This window comes from Lepidochelys kempii, chromosome 3 (assembly GCF_965140265.1).
Source record: "Lepidochelys kempii isolate rLepKem1 chromosome 3, rLepKem1.hap2, whole genome shotgun sequence".
Classification (NCBI taxonomy): domain Eukaryota; kingdom Metazoa; phylum Chordata; order Testudines; family Cheloniidae; genus Lepidochelys; species Lepidochelys kempii.
Window position 1 is genome coordinate 158,106,873 of NC_133258.1, and position 24,790 is coordinate 158,131,662.

A 24,790-nucleotide genomic window follows, 5' to 3' on the forward strand; every position below is an offset into this window, starting at 1 on the left:
GTGCTACTGGGTGTGAGAGACTGGCAAAGTCATCACAGCTGTTGGAACCCAGCTTCTGTTTTCATATGACACCGTCATGATCAGGAATAAATGGTGAGTTGTCAGAATGGTGAGAGGTAAAAGGTCCCGAGGGGTCTGTATTGGGACTAGTACTATTCAATATATTCATAAATGATCTGGAAAAAGGGGTGAACAGTGAGGTGGCAAAATTTGCAGATGATATGAAACTACTCCCAAGATAGTTAAGTCCAAAACAGACTGTGTAGAGTTACAAAGGGATCTCTCAAAATTGAGTGACTGGACAACAAAATGGCAGATGAAATTCAGTGTTGATAAATGTAGAGTAAAGCACATTGGAAAACATCACCCCAACTATACATATATAATGATGGGGTCTAAATTAGCTGTTACCACTCAAGAAAGAGATCTTGGAGTCATTGTGGATAGTTCTCTGAAAACATCCGCTCAATGTGCAGCGGCAGTCAAAAAAGCAAACAAAATATTGGTAATCATTAGGAAAGGGATAGATAATAAGATAGAAAATGTTATATTGACTCTTTATAAATCCATGGTGTGGCCACATCTTGAATATTGGGTGCAGATCTGGTCGGCCCATCTCAAAAAAGATATATTGGAATTGGAAAAGGTACAGTAGAGGGCAACAAAAATTATTAGGGGTATGGAACAGCTTCCATATGAGGAGAGGTTAAAAAAACTGGGACTTTTCAGCTTGAAATAGACGACGACTAAGGGGGGATATGACAGAGGTGTATAAAATCATGATTGGTGTGGAGAAAGTAAATAAGGAAGTGTTTACTCCTTCTCATAACACAAGAACTAAGGGTCACCAAATTAAATTAATAGGCAGCAGGTTTAAAACAAACAAAAGCAAGTATTTCTTCACAAAATGCACAGTCAGCCTGTGGAACTCTTTGCAAGAAGATGTTATGAAGGCCAAGATTATAACAGGGTTCAAAAAAGAACTGGATAAGTTCATGGAGGATAGGTCCATTGATGGCTATTAGCCAGGATGGGCAGGGATGGTGGCCCTAGCCTTTGTTTGCCAGAAGATGGGAATGGGTGACAGGGGATGGATCACTTGGTGATTACTTGTTCTGTTTATTCCCTCTGAAGCACCTAGCCTTGGCCGTTGTCAGAAGACAGAATATTGGGCTAGACGGACCTTTGGTCTAACCCAGTCTGGCTGCTGCTATGTGCACTGAGCCCACCTGTGTGGGCTCATACTCCTGTTTTATAGTTTCTCTGTACCTGAGCTTTGAGTGTTCACTTCTCGAATTATGAATATTTGTTACCCCACACAACATGGAAATTTACTCTCTAGCTCATGGAAAAATACTCCCCTGCCCTTGATTCTGGTTGGTTCTTGGCACTTCTGGTAAATGGCCTTGCTCTCTTGTGTATGCAGACAGATACGGCTGCTACTCTGAAACCTGCTACTCTGAAAGAAAGAGAAATCCATTAATTCTCAATTGCCTCCCTTTCTGTCTCTAAACAAATGGAATACTGAGCTGCAAAAGGCATGTGTATTACATGAACTGAAGTCTTGGATTTGTTTTCATTTTTCTGGGGATGGAGTGGAGGAGTTATGTAACAAGGGAGAAGTGCAGTGTTTGCAGCCAGAAAGGAGCAACACTAGTGTCAAAGTGGGACACAATAGAAAGAAGGGACAATGTTCTTCAGAATACAGCCTCTAAGTGTTAATTTCAACACTGGAGACATGAAGGGAAAAAACCTGCCATGGCTGCAGGTTGTAAAAAAAAGACCCTATTTGGGAATATTTTCAAGAAATTCCTGTACCTCTGGGTAAAAAAAAAAAAAGAAAAGAAAAAGGAACACATCCCAAATGTAAACAGTGCAACAAAGAGATGCAAGGCCTGGTTGTGAGAATGAAACGGCACTATGAAAAATATACCTCAGAAGGCAATGACTGAAGATGATGTGAACGTGTCTGAACAATCTGGATCAACTGGTTAGTAAATTTATTTTTGCATCATTCTTATGGACCTACCTGCCATGTCTTACTATGCTGGTAAATGATAAATTTAGATTATTGTCATAAATTTGTGTTTGTGTGTGGATTAATTATGAATGTCAAACTGTGTGTTCAAAATATAATTGGAATTTTTACTTGTGTGAGTATCAGTTAAATTTTTACTGTTAATGCTGGACTTCTGAAATTATTTTTAATTGCTGAGCATAGTCAAACATTGTAGGTGATGTTTCCTGTTTAAAAGTAGTTTTATTAGACATTTATGAATTTTAACATTTCATGTCTTTCAAGATGGTCAGTATGTTGCTTAAGGATTTAAGTAGATTTAAGTTCTTATGATTTATTAATCTTTCATTTACAGTCTCACTTTTGTTAAAGCAGTGCTCTGAGTAATAGTGAGTGACTTTTTCCCCTGCTTTTTTGTTTTTAGGGTCTATCTTAGACATAAGGAATTATGAACGTCCATCTACAGTGTCTACAAATTCAGAGTTTCTGCTGGTACCACCAGCTGTGCTGCAGCTAAACCTTTATTTATTAAGGGCTGGGCTATTTTGTTGTCAATGTGTGAAGAAAATCTTGACAAAATAGATGGCACTATCATAACGAAAATAATCAACATCGGATTAAAATGAAATGTAGAGGATAGGTTTCAGTATATTCAGCATATTTCCATAGCCTTGGACAGACTGCAGAAAGATGGCTGCTGTATTGCTCATGCTGCTGAAACTTGGAAAGAACTTTGAAGAGGTGTTGAAGAAAGAAATAACCAACAACAAAATTAAATTGCAGGCAGTAAAGAAGCAATCGATGAAGCACTGACTCCAACTCATTTTCTTGCCAGTATTCTCAACACAAAGTATCAGGGTAGATGCCTAACTGCTGAAGAAGATATTGCTGCTATGACATGGGCATCTAATAATCATCCAATCAGTCATGCCAATTACAATGAACTTCAGTGCTGCAGGTGAACCATTCAAGCAGTATGTGTTTGATGGTTTTAAAGAAAGTCACATCCCTGAAACCAGTTGGAGAACACTTCAATCTCTCTGGTCACTCGATTACAGACCTAAAAGTGGCAATTCTTCAACAACAAAACTTCAAAAACAGACTTCAACGAGAGACTGCTGAATTGGAATTAATTTGCAAACTGGATACAATTAACTTAGGCTTGAATAGAGACTGGGAGTGGATGGGTCATTACACAAAGTAAAAGTATTTCCCCATGTTTATTCCCCCCCCCCCCACTGTTCCTCACAGGGTCTTGTCAACTGCTGGAAATGGCCCACCTTGATTATCGCTACAAAAGGTGTCATGCGTTCCCCCCTTCCCCCCCCCCCCGCTCTCCTGCTGGTAATAGCTCACCTTAAGTGATCACTCTCTCTTCTTAAAGTGTGTATGGTAACACTTATATACACAGAGAACATGGAACAATGAATCTCCCCACTGTATTTTCCACTGAATGCATCTGATAAAGTGAGCTGTAGCTCACAAAAGCTTATGCTCAAATAAATTTTAGTCTCTAAGGTGCCACAAGTACTCCTTTTCTTTTTGCGAATACAGACTAACATGGCTGCTACTCTGAACACTTAAACTGTGGAAGTCACTAGCTAAGCAGCTGGACCTAGAGTTTGTTGAAGTGCTAAAACAGCTTTTCAGAACAATAGCTTCTTTTGCGGGTATAAAGAATATTTTCTTTGTTTGAACTAATTCATTCAAAGTTGAGAAATTGATTGGGAGCTGAAAAATTAGGAAATTCTTTTTCTCTTTCGGTCTATGAATAAAAACAAGGAAGGAGGGTATGAGATCTACTGGGTTTATAAGTCTGAAAAGCAGTTTAAATAGCTTAGGAGACTCTCATTTTCAGGGGAATTAGCAAGTAACAACTTAAGCTCTAGTCACTTTCGCTTTGTCATATTTGAAAAATTTTACAGGCTGGCCTGAAACAATGTTTAATTCACTGACTGCAGTTAATCCTTCTGTTCCTTTAATAAATCATTTAATTGTAAAAGTGAAACATGTTTTGATGAGAAGTTCATGTATCAAAACATTTAAGGGTGTTTCAGTAAAAATTTTTATGTGCTTTTTTGTTTGTTTAAATTACAGTCCATCCTAATGCAGCTTAGCACAAATATAAGCAAAAAGTTAATTAACTAGTAAATAAGCAATATATCAATCACCATTTTCTAACGTACTGAAAATGTACAATTAATATGAAAATATTAAACGGTATAACTGCTTAAATAAATGTAAAAAGTTAGTGTACCCTCCTAGCTAGCAAACAGATGTACCAAATGTAGTGCCAAGGGCTCTCTTTAGTTGTAAATCAGCATGTCAGCCAGTGAGAATGCACCTTGCTTTAGAAAATAACTGAAGTACAAATGGGAAAGTTGATTTAAAATGGATTATTTAAATTGAGGCTTTCCACCTGGTAATTTAAATCCATTTCAAATCACCTTGATTTAAATCAGTCTGCTCTTGAGTATCCTTAGTTAAAGGAGCCCAACTCTTCATATGCATTCCACAGGTCAAACAGAGTCTAAGCATGACTGTGTAGAGGTTCAGATACAAGATGTAACTTTCAGCAATCCTTCCCACAAAAATGGTACCCATAAACAAGACTGAAAAAAATCATCACTTACTGGAGGGATTTAACTCTGCTTCCATTGAAGACCATAGTAGTAATCCCCTTGACTTCAAATGGAGCTGTGTTAGGCCAGTGTTTAGCACTTTGAAAATCCAACCTTAAAATCATACACACCTATGCATTGGGGCAAGTTAAGAAATAACACTATTTTTATTATAGACTATGATACTAACCTCTGTGTGCTGCCTGTGTAGGTGATAGGTGCATTAGGAATTACTTAGATAGTTTTGGCATACACTTATTTAAAAAAAAAAAACAAAAAAACTTGCCTTGTTTGTTGAGGTCTTTATCTTTAGCTAATTTTAACTTATCCTGAAAACCACCATAAATGAGACTGGCTTGATAAGTACTTCCAGAATGAAGATTCAGAGTTAAGGCAACTGTCTGCAAAGTGATTAATGATTAAGTGGTTTGGCTAGCTTCATGTGAAACATTAGGAAATAACTGTTCTTGCTGTCTGATGTGTCTGAATTCTTAAGGTTTTCCCTTCGTAAAAGGAAAGAGTAAGAAACTTGTTCGTGGCCTATTAACTGATTCATTAATGAATCAAGACTGGTTTGTATCTATCTGGTTTACCTTGTAGTAAACTATTCAGGCAGAAAATTTTTTGATTGATAATTCTTCATGACACACAGAGTGAAATCATGCTCTCAGTGAAGTTTATGGAAGTTCTGCCATTTTCTTTATTGGCAGCTGGAAAACACCCATAATGGCAAAAAGATTAAAAATACTAATGACAAATCTGACAAGTTGCTTTTTCTGCACTTTCTGCACTGAGAAGCAGACTTTCTTTTTCAGGCCTGTGTGACTGTAAAGCATTTTAAACACCTGCAAAACTTAGTACTGCAAATCACTGACTACTTCCTTGTCTAACACGAGCTATAAAGCTGGTTTCCCTTATTGTTGCAAGTCTTGATTTATTAAGTGATGGCGTAAACTGAGCACAGTCTTCACTTGCATAAATTCCATACCCTGCCTACCTCTTTAAAAATAATTTCCGTACCAAGCAGGAAATATAACTTTGAGTTTCTTGTCATGGAGAAATGTCTGTAGTGGGGACGTTAGCTGTTGACTGATCTTTGGACTACTTTGATCCTGGCTCTTGAGGAACTCAACCTTGCCTTTTTTGAGAGGGTCAAGAGAAGTGGCCAGTGATGCTATTGGTGTCAGTCTAATTTGGTGTTTCAGCTTTTTCATGTCCCATATAAAACATCAGTTTCCCAGCACTTTGGGGTTTTCTTCTTTTTAATACTTTTGAGCATAAATATAACTAAAATATAGCTTGCATAGCCACAACAATATATAGTAAGTGGATATAAAAGGAAGAATAAAGCAGAAAACAGCAGTAGTTATTCATAGTAGTATTTGGTCATTGTAACTGAGTTGAAAATGTATCCAGCGTAGTGCGAGTACAGTCTGTGTCGTCCCCGTCCCCCCCAAGAATTAGGGTACTGTCAGTCAAATATAAAAAACCCTATTAAGGTGTACTCAGAAATTTTCTGCTGTATGGGAATGGGAATAGTTTGACATCTGTGAAACTCTGAACATCATCTAAAGTTTTGAAATCACCTTGGCAAGGAAAAAACCTTAAGGTAGTTTGGGCTTAATTTCACTATTCTGTTAGGAAGCTTTTTTTAAAAAAAAAAAAATCGAAACCATTCACAAATATTAAGCTATGTTTTGAGTTTTTCCTAGTATTCTTGGAGCATTTTAATTCCTTTTTGGATGTGGGGAGGTATTCTGTTATCAATATTTGGCATAAAAAATGTAATAGGTGCGTGTATATATGTGTGTGTATATAGATATATTTAAAGGAGCTATTAAAATTACCATAATGGCCAAGACAAAATTCTGTAGAATTAGCATGCTTCAGGTTGCAAGCCAGAACTGGGGTAAATCATGTCAAGAATGAAACTCATTAGTACAGAAACCCAATTTCTAAAAAGCTTCTCAAGTAGAAAGATTCTGCTAACATAAAATAGGCTAAATATTGGGCCTAGCAACTTTACATGTTTGTTACATTTGTAATATTATTTGCAGTTGTATGTACTATGGGGCTTCATATTTTTCAGAAAGACTGATACGGTTAATTGTAGCTTTCCAGGTCAAGAAAGGAAGTTCCATATTGTTTTTCTGCAGCAGATTCCTGTTGCTATGCAACAAACAGAATGTCACTTAGTACAGGATATATTAAATTTGTATTCTCTGCACATATCTCTGCATGTTCATACTCCAAGGGGAGGTTATAGTTCAGGCTTTCTACGGAAGACTTAATGTGATATATACATTTACATTTTTCTTCAGATGCTTGCTGTAACTCTGGTTACAAGTAAGTACTTGCCTAGCCATTTTTTATTTTTCAGATGTAAAGGACACCTGTGCAATATGATCAGACTTCTAGCCAGACAAAAAGGGGTGTTTGTTGTGTTCCTGGCAGTAGAGTTATATTGCCAAGCAACGTCATAAGATTTCAAAAGAGGGAGAGACGTTTTTGTGTGGAGAAGTTTAATAGTAGTTTGTGGATTCTGAAAACATTTAAATATAAATATGAGCCAAAATAATTCCATTTCAGTGTCATATGAAATCCTGGGCCAAAACCTTACATTGGCTTTTAATGATTTTAATTAACTTTACCATTTGAATTTGAAACTTAAAAAAAAAAAATCTAGAGACTGTCTCTAGATGGATTCTGGAATAAATGTAGTATGATGTTTGGGAAATTACTTTCTTCCTGTGTGGGCTGTGAAACAAACACTTAAGTAATTTACATTTTCAGTTATCTTTCTTGTCACTTGTCATGTTTAGTAGCCTAGTTTGATTTCCATAGGGGACATGGTATGGGGGGGACAAGAGTGGTAGAAAATAATATAAACTCTCCAAAATAAGTCTCGTCTCTCTTTAAGATATTATCAGATTCACTAGTGAGACACTGAAGGATAACTGTTTCACTACACTTTGCTGCAGCCAATGTTTTAATGTGCAAGTTCGTATTTCAATGAATGTTTTACTACCTTGATGAAACTGCTTGATGAGACACAAGAAACGTCTAGGTTTAAGAACTAGTGGGCTGTTGATTTGATCTTCATTTCAAAATGCCTGGGAAGAATGCCATGCATGTGAAACAAGGTGTATGTATTTCAGTGGTTTATATGTTACCATGCAAAAATCTATCCCTTACACATACATATTTGTTAATTTGTACTACTGTTTTTTAAAAAAAAAGTACAGAATGGAATGTGTGTGTGAGAGAAATTGTGGTTAATGCATGTTAAGTGAAATTGTGGTTAATGCATTGGCATATGCAGTTGTATTCCAAGGTTTATAACTATTTGTGAGACACTAATCACTATTAATTGTATATGAAAATTCAATGAGTTGTGGAACTAAATTTTGGTTAACGCTTGAAAATTTACCTCCTGGATTTTGAAACCAACTTAATTTTAGATTAGATTTTGTAAGTAACTTAAACATTGACATTAGCATATGAAATACTGTTGCTTTTGCTGGCTTTTATGGTTTGAGGCTTTGCTTTGTGTAAGGTATCTATATGTAGCATACTTGTTTTAAACGTGCAGCAGACATTCATAAATTGTTTCGTCAATCTCATATGAGTACTGTACTTGTTGACTTGAATTAAAATGCAGCAGAAATTGAACATGTACAATATGAAGCTATGCAAGACTAAAAATTATTTAATCTTACACGTTCTCTTATTTTACACTTAAAATGCCTTTTAAATTTGGGAAAGTATATGCAAAAAGGAGTAGCTAACTTCATATCCCTAACCACACCAATTTGTTAATTGTGGTATGTTCAGTTTTATGCTCCATAATCAACTGAGTGCTTCCAGAAACACTTAGGTTGTTTTGTTCTGCAATATACACACAACACAAGTCCTATAACTTTTTGCGGGAGGGAGCTGAAAGAAACTACAGCATTCTTCTGTCGCAACATAGCTGTCCCCAACAGCCTAATAGCTTAAAAAACCCTTCTTCCCTGCTATAATATCAACACTGAAATTACTTTGAAAAGCCTCTCCCCTTCCAAGATGCATCTTCTCTTCCCTCTGCCTCCCTGCTTTACAGAGCTGTTTGGGGGAAAAGATCGAGGCTGGCCATGCTTCTAATAATTGCTTACCAATATAACTTTTCTTCTTTGTTTAAAGCTAAACTTTACAGCTTTAAGAATTTCCAGTAAGTTTCTTACACAAAAAACTGAGTTGAAATAGTCTGTGTTCTTTTTTGGAGAATTAGAGTAGATGAAGGGAAGGAAGAAATAATTTAAACATGAGGCTGACAGGTTTAGTATAATTTGTACAACTTTTAAATTATGGACACAATTAATCTCAATATGTCTTGTGTGAAATTGTTTGTCCAACATATTCATAAATGATCTGGAAAAAGGGATAAGCAGTGAGGTGACAAAATTTGCAGGTGATACGAAACTATTCAAGATAGTAAGTCCAAAACAGAGTTACAAGAGATCTCTCAAAACTGGGTGACTAGACAACACAATGGCCAATCAAGACAGCAAGAGCTGTTAACTGCCAGCAAACATAATTTTAAAAAGCTGTGAATTCTTTACCTTTCTTTCTCAGTCTTCTGGTTTGTTTATTCTCTCTCCCCTTACCTTCTTGAGTCCCTTGTGTTATCTTAATTTTTTTTAAGACTCGCACATTAATACTCTGTAACAAACACAGTGGTAACTTAAAAATGAACAAAAGGGAATGGAAGGGCTGCAGCTCAGCAGCATTTTAATTAAATTCCACATTAATGGCTATCATACCAGAGTAGTGTGAGACACCATACTTGGTTAATTTGTTTGATCTTCTGTACCAGTCCAGGTGCCCAGACTGTAGTTCCTCCCACTGGCAGGTGGAGACAGCTCATCCTCTGGAGGCTCCTTTTCCATCACAGACATACCCAGAAGAAGGTCGGTCTCCCTTTTTGCTCTGTAGCACAGTCAGGTAAAGAAATCCTGCTGGGAACTAGGAACACTTCAGCTCACACCTAGTATGTGTGGATTCCAAACCTCAGATTCTTCTTGAAGGAAAAACAAAAGCAAGAAAAGGGCATCTTTCCCCTTTATGCTATAAATATCATAAAGGGAAGGAAATTCTTGATTTGGGGGAAGGTATGCCTCGCCTGATGAGAGCTGGGAAGGAGAGATACCAGAGCAGGGAAAGGTAAGTGGTAGGGGGCAGCAAGACATCCTTGTTCTATAAGATTTCTTAGATGTTACCCACCCACCTACACAAAGATGTGGAAAGCAGTGGTCCATGACTGATGTGTCCTTGTAAGAGCATGATCACATTACCCTATGACACCATTAGACACAAGTGCTGACAAGATCTGAGAATGGGTACAGGTGTCCTGGAGGTAGAAGGGACTGCATCCCTAAGAGACCTACTAGGCAGATTCAGGCATTGCTGAAGAGTCTTTGAAGTCTCATATGTGTCTTCGCAAGCTTTGATTTAATACTATGTATGCATTTAGAGCTGGGACCAGAAGGCTACAGAAATTCAGCAGGTTCTCAGCACAGGACTGTCTGAGTTAACCAAAACTACTACTTTGAGTGATGGTCCCTATTTTATTTTACTATGGGTCATGCATGCTCACCATGCGTGACCCACAGGGTGGATTGATGGGCTCTTCAGTTCCTTCTCACTGCCACTTGGTCTGGGTTGGAACCCTTAATGTCCACAGTTTTGATGTCATTCTGCAATATCACTTGAGTTGTAAATGGTTCATAGTTTTAGTAGTTTTTAATAGCTTTCAATAGATTTTATTAGTTTGAATACTACTTAGATTTAGATTAGCCTGTGGTTAGGGCCCTACCAAATTCATGCTCCATTTTGGTCAATTTCATGGCCATAGGATTTTAAAAATAGCAAATTTCATGATTTCAGCTATTTTAAATCTGAAATTTCATGTTGTAATTATAGGAGTTTTGACCCAAAAAGGAGGGTGTGTGTGTGTGTGGAGGGGGTTTGCAAGGTTCTTGTAATACACCCCACCCCCCCTTACTTCTGCACTGCTGCTGGTGGGGAGTTGCCTTCAGAGTTGGGCTCCCTGCCAGCAGCCCCTTCTGCAATCCTTTTTGGGTCAGGACCCATAATTTGAGAAGTGCAGGTCTCCCCTGTGAAATCTGTATAGTATAGGGTAAAAGTGCATACAAGACCAGATTTCACAGGGGAGGCTAGATTTCACAGTCCATGATGCATTTTTCATGGCTGTGAATTTGGTAGGGCTCTATATATGGTGGACCCCCTCTGTGCCTGTTCAGGTACCAAACTATGCCCAGGACTTCGGACTTCAAACTCTGCGCCTCTTGTCCACTGTCCTCCTTGGTTACCGAAGACCATCAATGCTGCCTCTGCTGTCTGGGGTAAGCTCACATCTTGGCTCGGTGAAGTATTTGCTGGTCATTCTCCAGCTGTACCCAAGAAGCGTGAGCACTTTGTCTCTGCAAGTACCTTATGGAGAAAGCCATGAGACCCCAATTGGACCCAGGCCAAGGAACTTTCCTTACATCAGCTTGAATCAGCAAGGAGTGTGCCCCCCTGCTGTATAGTCACTGTGGTGCTGGAGAATCCATCCCCACAGACCCCAAGGTGGGGCCTACTTGGGAAGTTAGGAAGCACCGTTCCCCTCCCCCCCCAGCACCAGCAGGGGTTCCAAGCCAGCTACACCCCCCCCCCCCCAGCACCTGTGACACCCCCAGCCTGCTCCCCTGAGCACCCGCGGTCCTCCAGCCCAAGTTTTAGTTAGTGGTATATAGTAAAAGTCATGGCCTTTTTTTTTTAACTAAAAATACTTGTGACTAAAACGTAGCCTTAGTCATGACTACTATTCTGTCATGTTTCTATTATCCCTATAATACCTGATTTCATGTCCTGCACCAGTAGTTTTAGTTCCTCCATTTTGTAACCCAGGCTCCTTGTGTTGGTGTACAAACACCTGAATTGTTGCTGCTTGTTTTCGCCCCACATTTCTCGCCCGATTGGATACAGTCATTCTACTGCCAGTATCACCTATCTGACTGGTATCCGCACTGTCCTTCCTCTTAATGTCCATTCTTCTACCCACTTCTGTTCCTTTCCATTGCTGTATCCTTTATTTCTTGATTTTCCTCCCTCTCAATGTTAAAATCAGGCACGCAGATTACATGAACATCTCCCAACTGTCTCCCCGAGTTTAAAGCTCTTTTAATCAGTTGTGCCAGCCTCCATCCCAGAATTCTATTTCTCTCCCTAATCGGGTGGAGTCCATGCCATGAGAACAGTCCTCTGTTCATGAATGCCTCAGTGGTCAAACATCTCAAAGCCCTTCTTACAGCAACTGCTGCCTGAGCCATCCGTTGATAGTCATCTTGTCGCCGCCTTTTCCCCTTCTCTAGGGACAGGCAGAATCCTACTCAAGATCACTTGAGCCTCCATTTCCTTAGGCATTTTCCCCAGCATGCCATAGTCTCGTTTGATAAGTTCCAGCGAAAATCATTTGTTCTGACATGAAGGACAGTTAGTGGATTCTTTTCTGCTCCCACTAGGATCCTCTTCAGCCTCACATCCACATCCAGTATCTGAGCTCCTGTCAGACAGCACACCCTTCTGTTCTCCGGATCAGCTCTGGTGACAGGCCTATCTGTTCTTCTTAGTAGCCTTTCGCTGATGATGGAGTGATTTTCCAGCCTTTCCCCTGTTTTTTCTGGCTGCAAGTCTAAATACAGTGCTGTTAGAAAGATGTTGGAATGCTGGAGATTATTGGAGGAGGTTAAGTAAATGGCAGGAGTCACAATGGAATTTGTGGGAGCTGGAAGCTGCTCACACTTCATCACAAGATCTGGGATTGTCGCGGAGGGCGGGGAGGCAGTACCCTTAAAGGAATTATATCTGATAAATTGTGATGTGATTGTAAAAAAAAAATAAAAAATAAAAAAAACACCTTAATGAACACACTACACTGGGTTATAGTCGTGTTTATATTGAGCTTAAAATATTTGAGCTGCTTCCATGTTCTTTAAATTCATGAAATTTCGCCCAAGAATTAAGTATACAAAATACCATGAGATTGTAGACTATTTTTAAAGAAGCAATAATCTATATATTAAAATTAAAACTTTAATGGAGAGTCTAATACATTAAGTAAGATTTTGTAATTGCTAATCATTCTGTTTCTTCTAATATAGTATACACGAGTAATTGGTTTTTTAGAGCAAAATATTTCCGCTGAGAGGAATTTTTGAATTGAAGTGTCTTTGTCTTGTAATAACTTGGAATGGATTATAACTAATTTAATTAAGATATAATTAGTAGTACTTGTGGCTTATCTCACAGCTGTACTGACTGACAAGACAGGTGCATCTCATCTCTTGCTTACCTGCTCTGTGCATTTTTTCATAGTTCTCTGAATCTCTTAGTACTCTGTGCCAGCATTTAGAACATGCTTTCAGTAACTCTGTAGCAACCATCTAAACCTTCACTTTCATGGTTGCTAGTCATATGGCAAATAAGCTATTGAATTTGTAATTGTGGCTTGTTTCTGGGAGCATACTGGGTCTCCTGTCAATCTGGCAGACTGTTTTTCTGGTGTTAGCATTGTCTATTTGCTGACTCTCCACTTAAGTCCTTTTTAGTCATCACAGTGCTTCAGTTGGGTTGTCTTAGCAAACCTGTTGCAAAAAAAAATTGGAGCACAGGGCTTTAATGTGTTGTATTCCTTTCAGAAAAATGGCAGAAAGTGGAGGAAGGAAATGCAAATATAAACGAACTGTAGCTTTGCATGTTGCCAGTGTGGAGTCCTTCTGCCAATTATGTGCTATAGAGTGGAGAAGTGTGGGCTTATGTCTCCTGACATAGGGTTGGGGAATGAACCTAAAAGGTGGCTCTGAAAACAAGGAAGAGCACATTGTGTGGGGTGAATGTGTCAAGTCTTTGTTCAGATTCCTTAAAACAACAACTTTGCCACTTACCTAGCATCTGTGAAGCACTTTCTCTGTCAATATGTGCTTCTGTTTACATGGTCTTATGAGTTTGCCTTATGTCAACTCAGTATTGCCATTTATGCTCCCTGTGTAGCTGTGCTTTTTGCTTCGATGGTGCAAAATTATGATTTCAGGTCCGAATAATTTCAAGGAAAAGCGATTACCTTGACCTATTTCTGTTTTCTATGTAGGTTTTTTCTGAACTGTCTTGTAACCTGCTGGGGAGTAATACATTTGCCAGGACAAGCATCCAGGTGTTGTATTATCTTAAGTCCTAGAATCAAAGTTTATGGTGGGAAGAAACTTGTTATCCAATCCACTTGCTTGTCCGTTAGAAATTCCCTGTGTTATGCCTTCTTGGGCTTGTCTACACATAACAGCACTGCCGCTGCACTGATGCAGCTGTAGTGCTTAATGAAGATGCTGTCTACACTGATGGGAGAGCTTCTCTCGTCGTTGTAGGTACTCTACCTCCCTAAGAGGTCAATATAGCACTGTCTACACTGGGGGTTAGGTTGGTATAACTGCATTGCTCAGGGGTGTAGAAAATCCACATCCCTGAGTGTCATAGTTATACTGACATAAGTCTGTAATGTAAGCCAAGCCCTGGCGATTTGCTTACTTTTAAATAACAAGAGAAAAAAACTACCAGTATTGGATCAGAAGTGCATTAGTTGCACACATGAATTAAGATGGACACCAAATACTGGTACTTTGTAGTAGATTACCAGAGGAATTTCAGCATTCAAAAACCTCTGGGGTTTCTAAATTTATTATTTGTATCACAATAGCTTGTTGGGGCCTCAGTCATAGCTCAAGGCTCCATTGGCTTGTTGCTGTACAAACACAAGAGAAGAACCACCCATATACCCTCAAGAGTTTACAATCTTAGTATAAGACAATAGACAACTGGAGAATAAAAATCAGGGGGAGCATAAGGTAATTATGAAACAACACTTGTCAGTATGATAAGCAGCAATCACCACACATCAGATATCTAACCATTGTCAAGTTGTTTGTAGGCAGCAGAGGAGGGGTTGGAAGGAAGCTAATGAGGTGATTTTGCAGATACACAAGGGGTCGCATGGAAAAGCATGTAAGCTTGATGAGAATGAAGTACTGGCTTGGATTTGGCTAGGAATTGTGCGTTAGACTTCAGTGAGAGCAGTTTCAGTGATGTGCAAGTGTCAGAAGCAGGATTGGAAGAGTTTCTAGAATAGAATAAGAGTAGTGGAACTCCAAATTGCAGTTGTAGATGGTGCAATCAGTGAACTTGGGAGATGAATGGAAGAAGGATGATTGAGATGGTGTGTGTAGAAGGAGCAGAGTTAGCTGCAGAGGCAAGTAGGATCAAGGGTGGAGAGACTAATGCACCCTTGTATTTTGAAGGAGAAGGAGAGTAAGAGGTTGAGAAAGGGGCAAGGGAGATCAGAAGATGGGATGGGGTTACTTGGGCAAGTGGAAGATTAGACGGTGAGCAGACAAACTTCCCAAAACAAACTCCGACTCCTGTCGCTGATGGGAAAGGGTGGGGAGGTTGTGTTGGATCTTGATTTTTCTCTTCGAAAAAATCTGAGATTCTGTGCAGAAAGGAAAGTGGGTACAGATGGTAGGAGCGTCTGGAGAGGAAGTCAAAGATGCTTTTAGAAAAGGCATTACTTTGTGTAACGGTGTACATGGCAGAGGGGCATTGCTGGCACATAATGGCGTATATCACATTGGTAGATGTGCAGGTGAACAAGCCTCTGATAGTGTGGCTGACGTGATTAGGCCCTATGATGATGTCCCCTGAATAGATATGTGGACACAGTTGGCAACAGGCTTTGTTGCAAGGATAGGTTCCTGGGTTAGTGGTTCTTTTGTGTGGTGTGTGGTTGCTGGTGAGTATTTGCTTCAGGTTGGGGGGCTGTCTTTAAGCGAAGACTGGCCTGTCTCCCAAGATCTGTGAGAGAGACGCCACTAGCCATCACCTTCAGCCCCCAACTAAAAAGTCTCCAGCACATCATCAAGGATCTACAACCTATTCTGAAGGACGACCCATCACTCTCACAGATCTTAAGAGACAGGCCAGTCCTTGTGCCAGCAGTGCCCCTCTGCCATGTACATTGGCCAAACCGGACAGTCTCTACATAAAAGAATAAATGAACACACATCAGACATCAAGAATTATAACATTCAAAAACCAGTCGGAGAACACTTCAATCGCTTTGGTCACTCGATTACAGACCTAAGAGTGGCAATTCTTCAACAAAAAAACTTCAAAAACAGACTCCAACGAGAGACTGCTGAATTGGAATTAATTTGCAAACTGGACACCATTACATTAGGCTTGAATAAAGACTGGGAGTGGATGTGTCATTACACAAAGTAAAACTATTTCCCCATGTTCTCCTCCTCTTCCCCCCCCCCCCCCCCCCCCCCCGGTTCCTCTCACGTTATTGTCAACTGCTGGAAATGGCCCACCTTGATTATCACTACAAAAGTTTTTTTTGTCTCCTGCTGGTAATAGCTCACCTTATCTGATCACTCTGGTTACAGTGTGTATGGTAACACCCGTTGTTTCATGTTCTCTGTGTATATAAAATCTCCCCACTGTATTTTCCACTGCATGCATCTGATAAAGTGAGCTGTAGCTCACAAAAGCTTATGCTCAAATAGATTTGTTAGTCTCTAAAGTGCCACAAGTACTCCTTTTCTTTTTGAGGATAAAGACTACCACAGCTGCTACTCTGAAAGATGCTTTTGTCTTTTATAATGACAGTGAATTATTGTGAACAACAGGGATGCTTACAACTTTCTCGGTCCAGTCCAAACCCGTAAACCTCAAAAAAGCAGACTTTAACAATCTCATGGGTAAGGTCCCACAGGAAGAAAATCTAAGGGAAAAGAGGATTCAGGAGAGCAGACAGTTTCTGAAACAGGCAATATAAAAGGCATAAGAGCAACCTACCTTGATATGAAGGAAAGGTAGAAAGACTATTAAGGGGTCACTATGGCTCCATCAGGAGGGCCCTACCAGTTTCACAGCCGTGAAAAATGTGTCCTGGACCTTGAAATAAGCCCTTCCCCCTGAAATCTGATCTCCCCCTTGCTGTTGGGAGTGCCCCAGTCAGAGGTCTCCTAGCTGCAAGTCCCAGCTGGGCTTGAGAGGGAAAGGATTTGTCCTACCCCTGCATGGTCGCTCTTGCTCTCAGGGGGAGATCTGACCCACCTCAGAGTGCCTGCCCCTCCTTCAGGAAGCTCCCTGTCCAGCACCGGAGGTTCCTGCAGCTGGAGGAGACTTGTGGAGGTGGGTCTGATATCCCCCTGCTCCTGGAAGCGCCCCAGTCAGGGAGCTCCTAGCTGAGTGTCCCTGCTGGGCTGGAGAGAGAGACACGACTTGTCCTTCCCTTGCATGGCAGCTCGGGGAGGAGGGGCGATCAAAGCCACTTCCGGGTACATTTTAGGTCAGGACCCCCATGGTTACAACACCGTGAAATTTCAGATGTAAACAGCTGAAGACGTGAAATTGACCAATTAAAAAACCCTCTGGCTGTTAAATTGATTAAAATGGACCCTGCATTTGGTAGGGCCCTATCCATCAGGATTTCCTCAATGTCCTGAAAGTCAAAAAAAAAAAAAAAAAGGAATCCTACAAAAAGCAGAAACATGGACAGTTTAAGGATAAGTACAAAAGAACAACCTGGGCATGTAGAGGATAAAATCAGAAAGGTCTTATAAATACAATAGGAAGAAGAGAAAGTAAGTAAAGTGTAGATTCACTCCTTGCTTAACGTTGTAGTTCTGTTTCTGAAAAATGTGATTTTATGTGAAACGAAGTTAAGCGAATCCAATTTCCTGATAAGGATTCATGTAAATGGGGAGGTTAGGTTCCAGGGAAATTTTTTTCACCAGACAAAAGATGTGGGTGGGTGTGGGTGTGTCTCGTATATATAAAAACAATTTAATGCTGGTACACAGCGGTGATTGTGAAGCTTGGTTGAGGTGGTGAAGTCTGAGGGTGGGATATTTCCCAGAGAACGCCTTACTGCTAAATGCATCTGAAGAAGTGGTTTTTTACCCCCGAAAGCTTATGCCTAAATAAATCTGTTAGACTTTAAGATTCCACCGGACTCCTTGTTGTTACTGCTAAATGATGAACTAGCAATCAGCTTGAGCCTTCAAGGGTTAACCCATTGTTGTTAATGTAACCTCACACTCTATAAGGCAGCACGAATGGAGGGAGGAGAGGCAGCGTGGCAGACAGAGAGAGACACCATGTGTGAGAGAGAGATGCGCATTGCCCCTTTAAGTATACTGACTTCATTCTAAGTACACTGCCTTTTTAAGTAGATCAGCAAGTTGAGATAAAAGCTGCTGCCAGGAAGTTCCCTCCGTCCTGAGCCCTGTCATGTTTCCCTCTCCCACCATGGAAATGGAGTAAGTGGGGGGCAGAAGTGGGGGGAGGGGGACACTCTCACATTAGCCCCCTCTTCCCCCTGCTGCAGAGCAAGCAGGAGGCTCCAGGGAGCAGCTCCAGGGCAGAGGGCAGGAACAGTGCATGGCAGTGGGGGGACGGACAGCTGAACTGCTGGCAATTGGTAGCCTGCTGGGCCGCTGCCACACAGGCAACTTAGGGGAACAGGGGGCTGCCAGTCCACCCTGGTTCCAAGCCCCCACCAGCTAGCTCCAACAGGCTGCTCTTCCTGCAAGCAGTGGACAAAGCAGGCAGCTGCCAAACGATGTTACAAGGGAGCATTGTGCAACTTTAAACGAGCATGTTCTCTAATTGGTCAGCAACCAAACAACGTTAACCATGACGATTTAAGTGAGGAGTCACTTTACTTAGTGGGGAAGGAGAGCTAATAATGGCTGACACCAAGAAGGCTGAGGTGGTTTAATGCCTATTTTGCTTCGGTCTTCAATAAAAAAAGCAATGCTGACTAGGCCCTTACCAAAGTTAATATTAACAAGGGGAATGGAACACAAGCTAAAATGTGAATTAACAATTCCATTTTGATTTGAGTTTTAGTATGAAATATACTTTGACCAGCTGTGCTCAATTTCATCAAGTCCAGAAGTTTTAGGATGATGGTTAATATTTTATTATATGGAATTGTCAGTTATCTCTGACATCAAGATGCATATTTGAGTAAAAACTTTCTTCTGCTTGTCCTGCAATGAAATCTTACACCTGTTTGATATTTGCCTGTTGCTGTGGAAATGGTTGCCACTAAAACAGGAAAATCAGAGGAAGAACAGATGGGCTGCAGTGGGACAAGCTCTTATTTTATTTGCATCAGGTTTGTTTTTTAATCCACAGACAAAAGAACGAATTATGAAACACAAAAAACTGAATGGATTTCTTTGACATGCAACTCCCTCTTAAGGCTTTCAGCTTTAGATCTTACAGTACAACTGGTCCGTAGATGAGATGCAACTTTAAATTTAAGCAGGTTCTAGAGCAGATTTGCGTTTCCAAGCTCTCGGAAAAGGGAGAATCCAGAAATTGTTTTTTATTAAAATTTAAGGTATAGGTTACACCTTTGTTTCTTCAAGGGCTTCCCTTACCCAACCACACAACACCAGATCCAGAGCAGGAGCAATTTAAACAATTGTTCTAAACTTGAAAATTTGTGCTGTTACAAGTTAAGATTAAAATTTGTAATGAACTAAATTATAAAAGCTATCTTTAAATCCCACTGTTGGGAAGAGTACTTTATTTGAAATTTGTAAAAATTGTTAAAGGCAAAACCACAAAAATGGAAATTAAGGCCCTGATAGTGTAAACACGTCAACAGGTACATTACTCACATGTCCTAATGACTTACTGACTTCAGTGAGACTACTCATGCTTAACAAGCATGTACATAAGTGTCTCCAGCTCTAAGAGCTAAAATTGTGTATTTAATCTTTTCTTTCAGTGATGTAAAATTTGTCATTTTAAAACTGTATTTCTTCAGTGTTGACAACAGAAAGTTAGTTTCAATAGTTTAACAATTTTATGAACTTTTTTTTATACATAGAAGACAGTTTTCAAAATAGGAGCCTAAAGTTTGGTGCCTGAGCCCATGTTTAGGTACCTAAAGATGGGATTTTCAAAATCAACTAAATAACTTAAAAGAACAAGTACAATTGACTTCACATAGCAAACCCTAGTGGAGGGTAGAGCCTTGATTAAACTTTTTCAGCTTTATTCACTGGAGGAACAGTCAGCTGTGGATAGGGAAGGGGCAGTGGCTGCATTCCTCAGTTCTCTACCCATGGGGCCACGTGAGGAGGCCCGGGATATGGGGTGGGGGGACAGAGTGCGGCATATGGGGCTGTTGGGGAGTCACATAGACTGGTTCAGAAGCACTAATAGGTGGGGAAACAGACTCGGGGGGAGGTACAAGAGCTAGTGGGATGACAGCTTTAAGCCAGGGTCTGAATGGGAGTGGGGGTTCAGGAACACATGGGGATGAGGGAGGAACGGTGGCTGAGTGGGGACATTTGGGGATGAAGGGAGGAGGGACATGGGGGGAGATGTGCCTGACTGAATGGGAGAGGCTAGAAGGCATCCAGGGCCCTCATGGGGGAGGCTCCCTACCAATCCCCCACACCCAACAACACTTCAGGTTTGTTCCCAGCCTCCTTCCCAGCAATTACTTCCTTCTCCCTCAGCTCCTCCGTTACCCCTGACTTCCCTAAGCCTTTGCACTGCTTCTGAAGGGAAATATGTTTCAGTATTATATTACTCAAAATTCTTTATTAATATAACTAGTAAGGAATCTTTGTCAAAAAACATTTCCTGAATCTTTTTTTGTTTGTTACAGATTCAAATGACAGGCATTTTGAAATAAATTACCAAAATAATTGAAACTGGTGGAAAGAAAAGGAGTACTTGTGGCACCTTAGAGATTAACGCATTTATTTGAGCATAAGCTTTCGTGGGAAAAAAGCTCGTGAAAGCTTATGCTAAGGTACATTTGTTAGTCTCTAAGGTGCCACAAGTACTCCTTTTCTTTTTGCGGATACAGACTAACATGGCTGCTACTCTAAAACCTGAAACTGGTGGGATTACGTTGTGTTATTTTGGCAAGAAACATACGCAGAATTTTAAAATATCGCATGCAGAATTTTTAATTTTTGGCACAGAATTCCCCCAGGAGTGTGCTTCCCATCATGCTGTGGCATTGGTTTACTACTGATCCTTTAAAGGAAGGGTATGATGTACTTCACAGCAGTGAAGCTCTAATTGAGCTTAACCGAGAGATGCGACTATATTGAATCCCACAGTAAAATGAAGACTAAAGCATATAAACCAGAAATGACTCTGATAATAGCATTCATCTGCTATGTACCCCACTCTCCTTTTTTATTTCACTTTGGTTGGAGACCTTAATATATTGAGACCAGTTCCAACTAGGCTTTAGAATTTAAGTTTTAAAAAAGTAATTGATACCTGGTCGATGTAAGTAGTAAATATTGGCTACAAATGAGTGTTCTAAATGCTGTGCTATTCAGATGTCCTAGATGTGACTCAGGTGATTTTATAGCAACTTAATTAACTGCAGGGGTGGCCAAACTATAGCAATTGATGCATGCTTACTTGTTAAAAATAGTTGGCCAGTTATTGTTACTTTCACATTCATGTTTGTAGATAGTAACATATCCATTAACAATCCATGACCATCAAAGAACAATTCTACAGAGCTTATATTTTTCTTGCTTTTGTATGTGTCAGAAAGCCAGAATTATGAAGCAAAATAAGTAACTACTCTCCAGTTGAATGTATAACAGAGTAGTTTCAACCTTTTGGGAAGTGGGAGAAATAATAATTTCTTTTTCAGGTTGATTGCCAGTGCCAGCCGTTTTTGATAACAAAATAGCTTGATATGCCAATACTGGGTTTTCATTTTTATACCTTTCTGTCAATACATGGTTGTATTTAGTAGACATTATGCATACTTACTTTTAAATGCTTACACCTACATTTCTCAAATTGCTGAAACTGATTGTTTAATTTTCACTGCAGATCCCTAACATTAAAACAGTGGCTTTAACTACTAGAATATGGTGGCATTCATCACTTTAGCAAATTAAAGCTTTTTTGCCCCTTTGCAGCCCCTCACTCCACATCTGTTGGAAAATGGCTGAGTAAGTGCCAGTCCAGTATGTACTTTGCTGGTAATGTAAAACTCACTGCATTGTGCTGTGGAGGCAACCTAGAAAGGCATGGAAAGTACCGTATATACTCGATCATAAACATTTTCACTTATCCATCTTGGGAAGGGTCGGCTTATAAAGGAACCGGTTTATGACCCATTCATAACCCGACCCTATAATTCAGGGGTTGGCAAACTTTGGCTCCCAGGCCATCAGGATAAGCCGCTGGCGGGCCGAGATGGTTTGTTTACCTTGAGTTTCCGCAGACATGGAGGTAAACCTAAGTAAACAAAGTGTCCTGGTGCGCCAGCTGCTTACCCTGAGGGGCCGGGACAGCAACTGGTGGGGAAATTTTTGGGGGGGGAGAAGCTGGGGGTCAGGAGAGTAACCCCTGTGGACCCCCCCTCCATAACCCCACCCCTAGCCTGGGACCCCCACACTCTCCCCATCCCTTCCCACCTTATCTGGGGAGGGCCAGGGGAGGATGTCCCTGGCCTGGCTGCAGCCTGCTCTGGCAGGCTGGGCGGCATGGCTCTGACAGGCCGGGTGGCGCGGCCACAGCCTGCCAACCCCGGAGCTGTAGCTGCTTCGGAGGCTGGAGGGAGAGCAGCCTGGCCAGAAGCGGAGAGGCTGTGTCCCACCTCTCCCTCTCTCTATACCCGTTCATAAGCTGACCCCCTTCTCTGATGCTTCTCCCTTTTTTTTTTTAAACTAAATTATACTCTTTATATTTTTTTGCTAAATATATTGGTCCATCTTTACCATTAATAGGGTTCTTTTTGCTCATCCCTTTTGTGAGCAGAACTCTACTTCAGAATGATACACTGTAAGTGAAACAATTGCTGTGCTATGGTGCTAGCAATTCTACATTGATGAAAGGTAAAATTCCTGTAGGGTTACCTTAACTTGCCCGGTAATTTTTGTGTGTGTTTTGTTTACATGTAGCGCTTTCATTTGCCTTAACTCTGCTTTTACTTTTTAACCTTAAATATCTGTTTTCTTGTCTTAATAGTGAACAGAGCATCTGCCAAGCACGAGCTGCAGTTATGGTCTACGATGATACCAATAAGAAATGGGTACCAGCTGGTGGGTCGACTGGATTCAGTAGAGTTCATATATATCATCACACAGGAAATAATACATTTAGAGTAGTGGGCAGGAAAATTCAAGATCATCAGGTAAGTGAACCTCTAATAATTTTCAATGGGAACTTAGTTTTAACTATTATACTTATTCCATTTAAGAAATCTCTGTTCAGTAAAGTAATGGGACTATCCAAAATAATAAAAATACAAATTTAGCTTATGATATCGCCCAGGACATATTGGGCATTTTCCAAACATTTGAGGAAAGTATGGTCATTGCTGTAAGGACAAACAAGTGGACAGGGAAGGAGAACAACATGAAGCAATTTATGTGCAAGCCAACTTAATTCACAGTAAACTGTTTAAGCTCTGATATCGCTAAAACAGAATTTTTCTTCCTAGACCTGCTCGATTTCCCTTCTTCTCTCACTGTCAACGCCGTCATCCTCCTAGTTACAGGCCCGCAATCCTGGGGGATTATTTTTGACTGCCACTCCCTTTCCTTTGCCCTACACATCAATGCCATAATCAAATGCTACACTTCTTCCCACTTGGCAGCTCCAACCTTTTATAGCCATCCTAAAAGCCAGATCTGTCATTCAGAAACCTCATTGTATCCAGACTCAACTACAACAGTACCCTCTTCTCTGAACTCTTTCCCCCCCCTCCTATTTTTTTGTATTACTGCCTTTCTTTCTATCCATAAAAACTGGAGCATTAAAGTCTTCAGCATAGTGATGATAGAGGAAGTTTGTGAGCTGATGAAATTGTCAGATGATAAGTTGTAAATTCAGAAGAGCAATTGACCGTGGGCAGAGCCTTTGGGTGCCCCCACAGATAATGGAAGAGGCGAGGAGGAAGAGCCAGAAGAAACAGTGCAGCTGCTCCCTGGCACCGAGCACAGAAGGGAAAGTTATCAGGTCCGCCCACCCCAGAGCTGCAAGGGGGTACTTCTCTGACTGAACTACTAAGCGCACCCAGGGATCCGCTTCTGACTCCTGGGAGCAGCAGGGGACCTCGGCACTTGTTAGTGCCTTCGACACCTGGGGATATTTTGGCCCTTCCGGCACTGCCTATGCTGCATCCCCAATCCAAGGGCAAACTAGCTATGGGCCCGCCTCAAAGGGCAGAGGCGTATTGCTGGTCTCCGGAGCAGAGGCACTGTTCCTCGACTCCGCAACCTTGATCCCCAGCTCTGCAACCATGGTCCGTGGCCATACACCCCAGGTCACTGGCTCCACATTTGCGGTCCCCACCATTGCAGCACGGATTGCCAGCCTACTCGAGGCACTGAACTCCGCATTCCCAGTACCATTCCTTCTCCCTCAACACCTTGGTATGTGCAAGTCTCCTTCCCCAAATGACCTTTGGCGTGCCAGTTGCCACCTGTACAGAATCACTCTTAACCTTCACATCACCAGTCCCCATTAACCCAGCACCGCTCTCTGGAAAGTCATTGGTTACTACCTGTTAGGCACTGGTCTTCCGTCCCTGATGTCAGCTGCAGACATGTGAGGTGGTCACTGAGGGGAGACTTGTCTGGAGCTGCAGCTAGCAAGAGATGTCAAGAGTAACAAGAAGGGTTTCTTCAGGTATGTTGGCAACAAGAAGAAAGCCAAGGAAAATGTGGGCCCCTTAATGAATGAGGGAGGCAACCTAGTGACAGAGGATGTGGAAAAAGCTAATGTACTCAATGCTTTTTTTGCCTCTGTCTTCACTAACAAGGTCAGCTCCCAGACTGCTGCACTGGGCATCACAAAATGGGGAAGAGATGGCCAGTCCTCTGTGGAGAAAGAGGTGGTTAGGGACTATTTAGAAAAGCTGGACGTACACAAGTCCATGGGGCCGGACGAGTTGCATCCGAGAGTGCTGAAGGAATTGGCGGCTGTGATTGCAGAGCCATTGGCCATTATCTTTGAAAACTCGTGGCGAACGGGGGAA

At 41.0% G+C, this 24,790-nt stretch overlaps 1 protein-coding gene across 18 annotated transcripts in view; it reads left to right on the forward strand.

The window, feature by feature from the left end:
* The window catches only part of ENAH (ENAH actin regulator), a 144,754-nt gene that overhangs the window by 17,566 nt on the left and 102,398 nt on the right, over positions 1-24,790 (forward strand). For 17 of the 18 annotated variants that reach the window (XM_073338722.1, XM_073338726.1, XM_073338724.1 and 14 more), the window contains exon 2: positions 22,777-22,942. In XM_073338722.1, coding sequence (XP_073194823.1) covers positions 22,777-22,942 — 166 coding nt within the window. Of the gene's footprint in view, positions 1-22,776; positions 22,943-24,790 lie in introns of those variants that run through there. The other variant, XM_073338732.1, reaches the window with a different exon arrangement.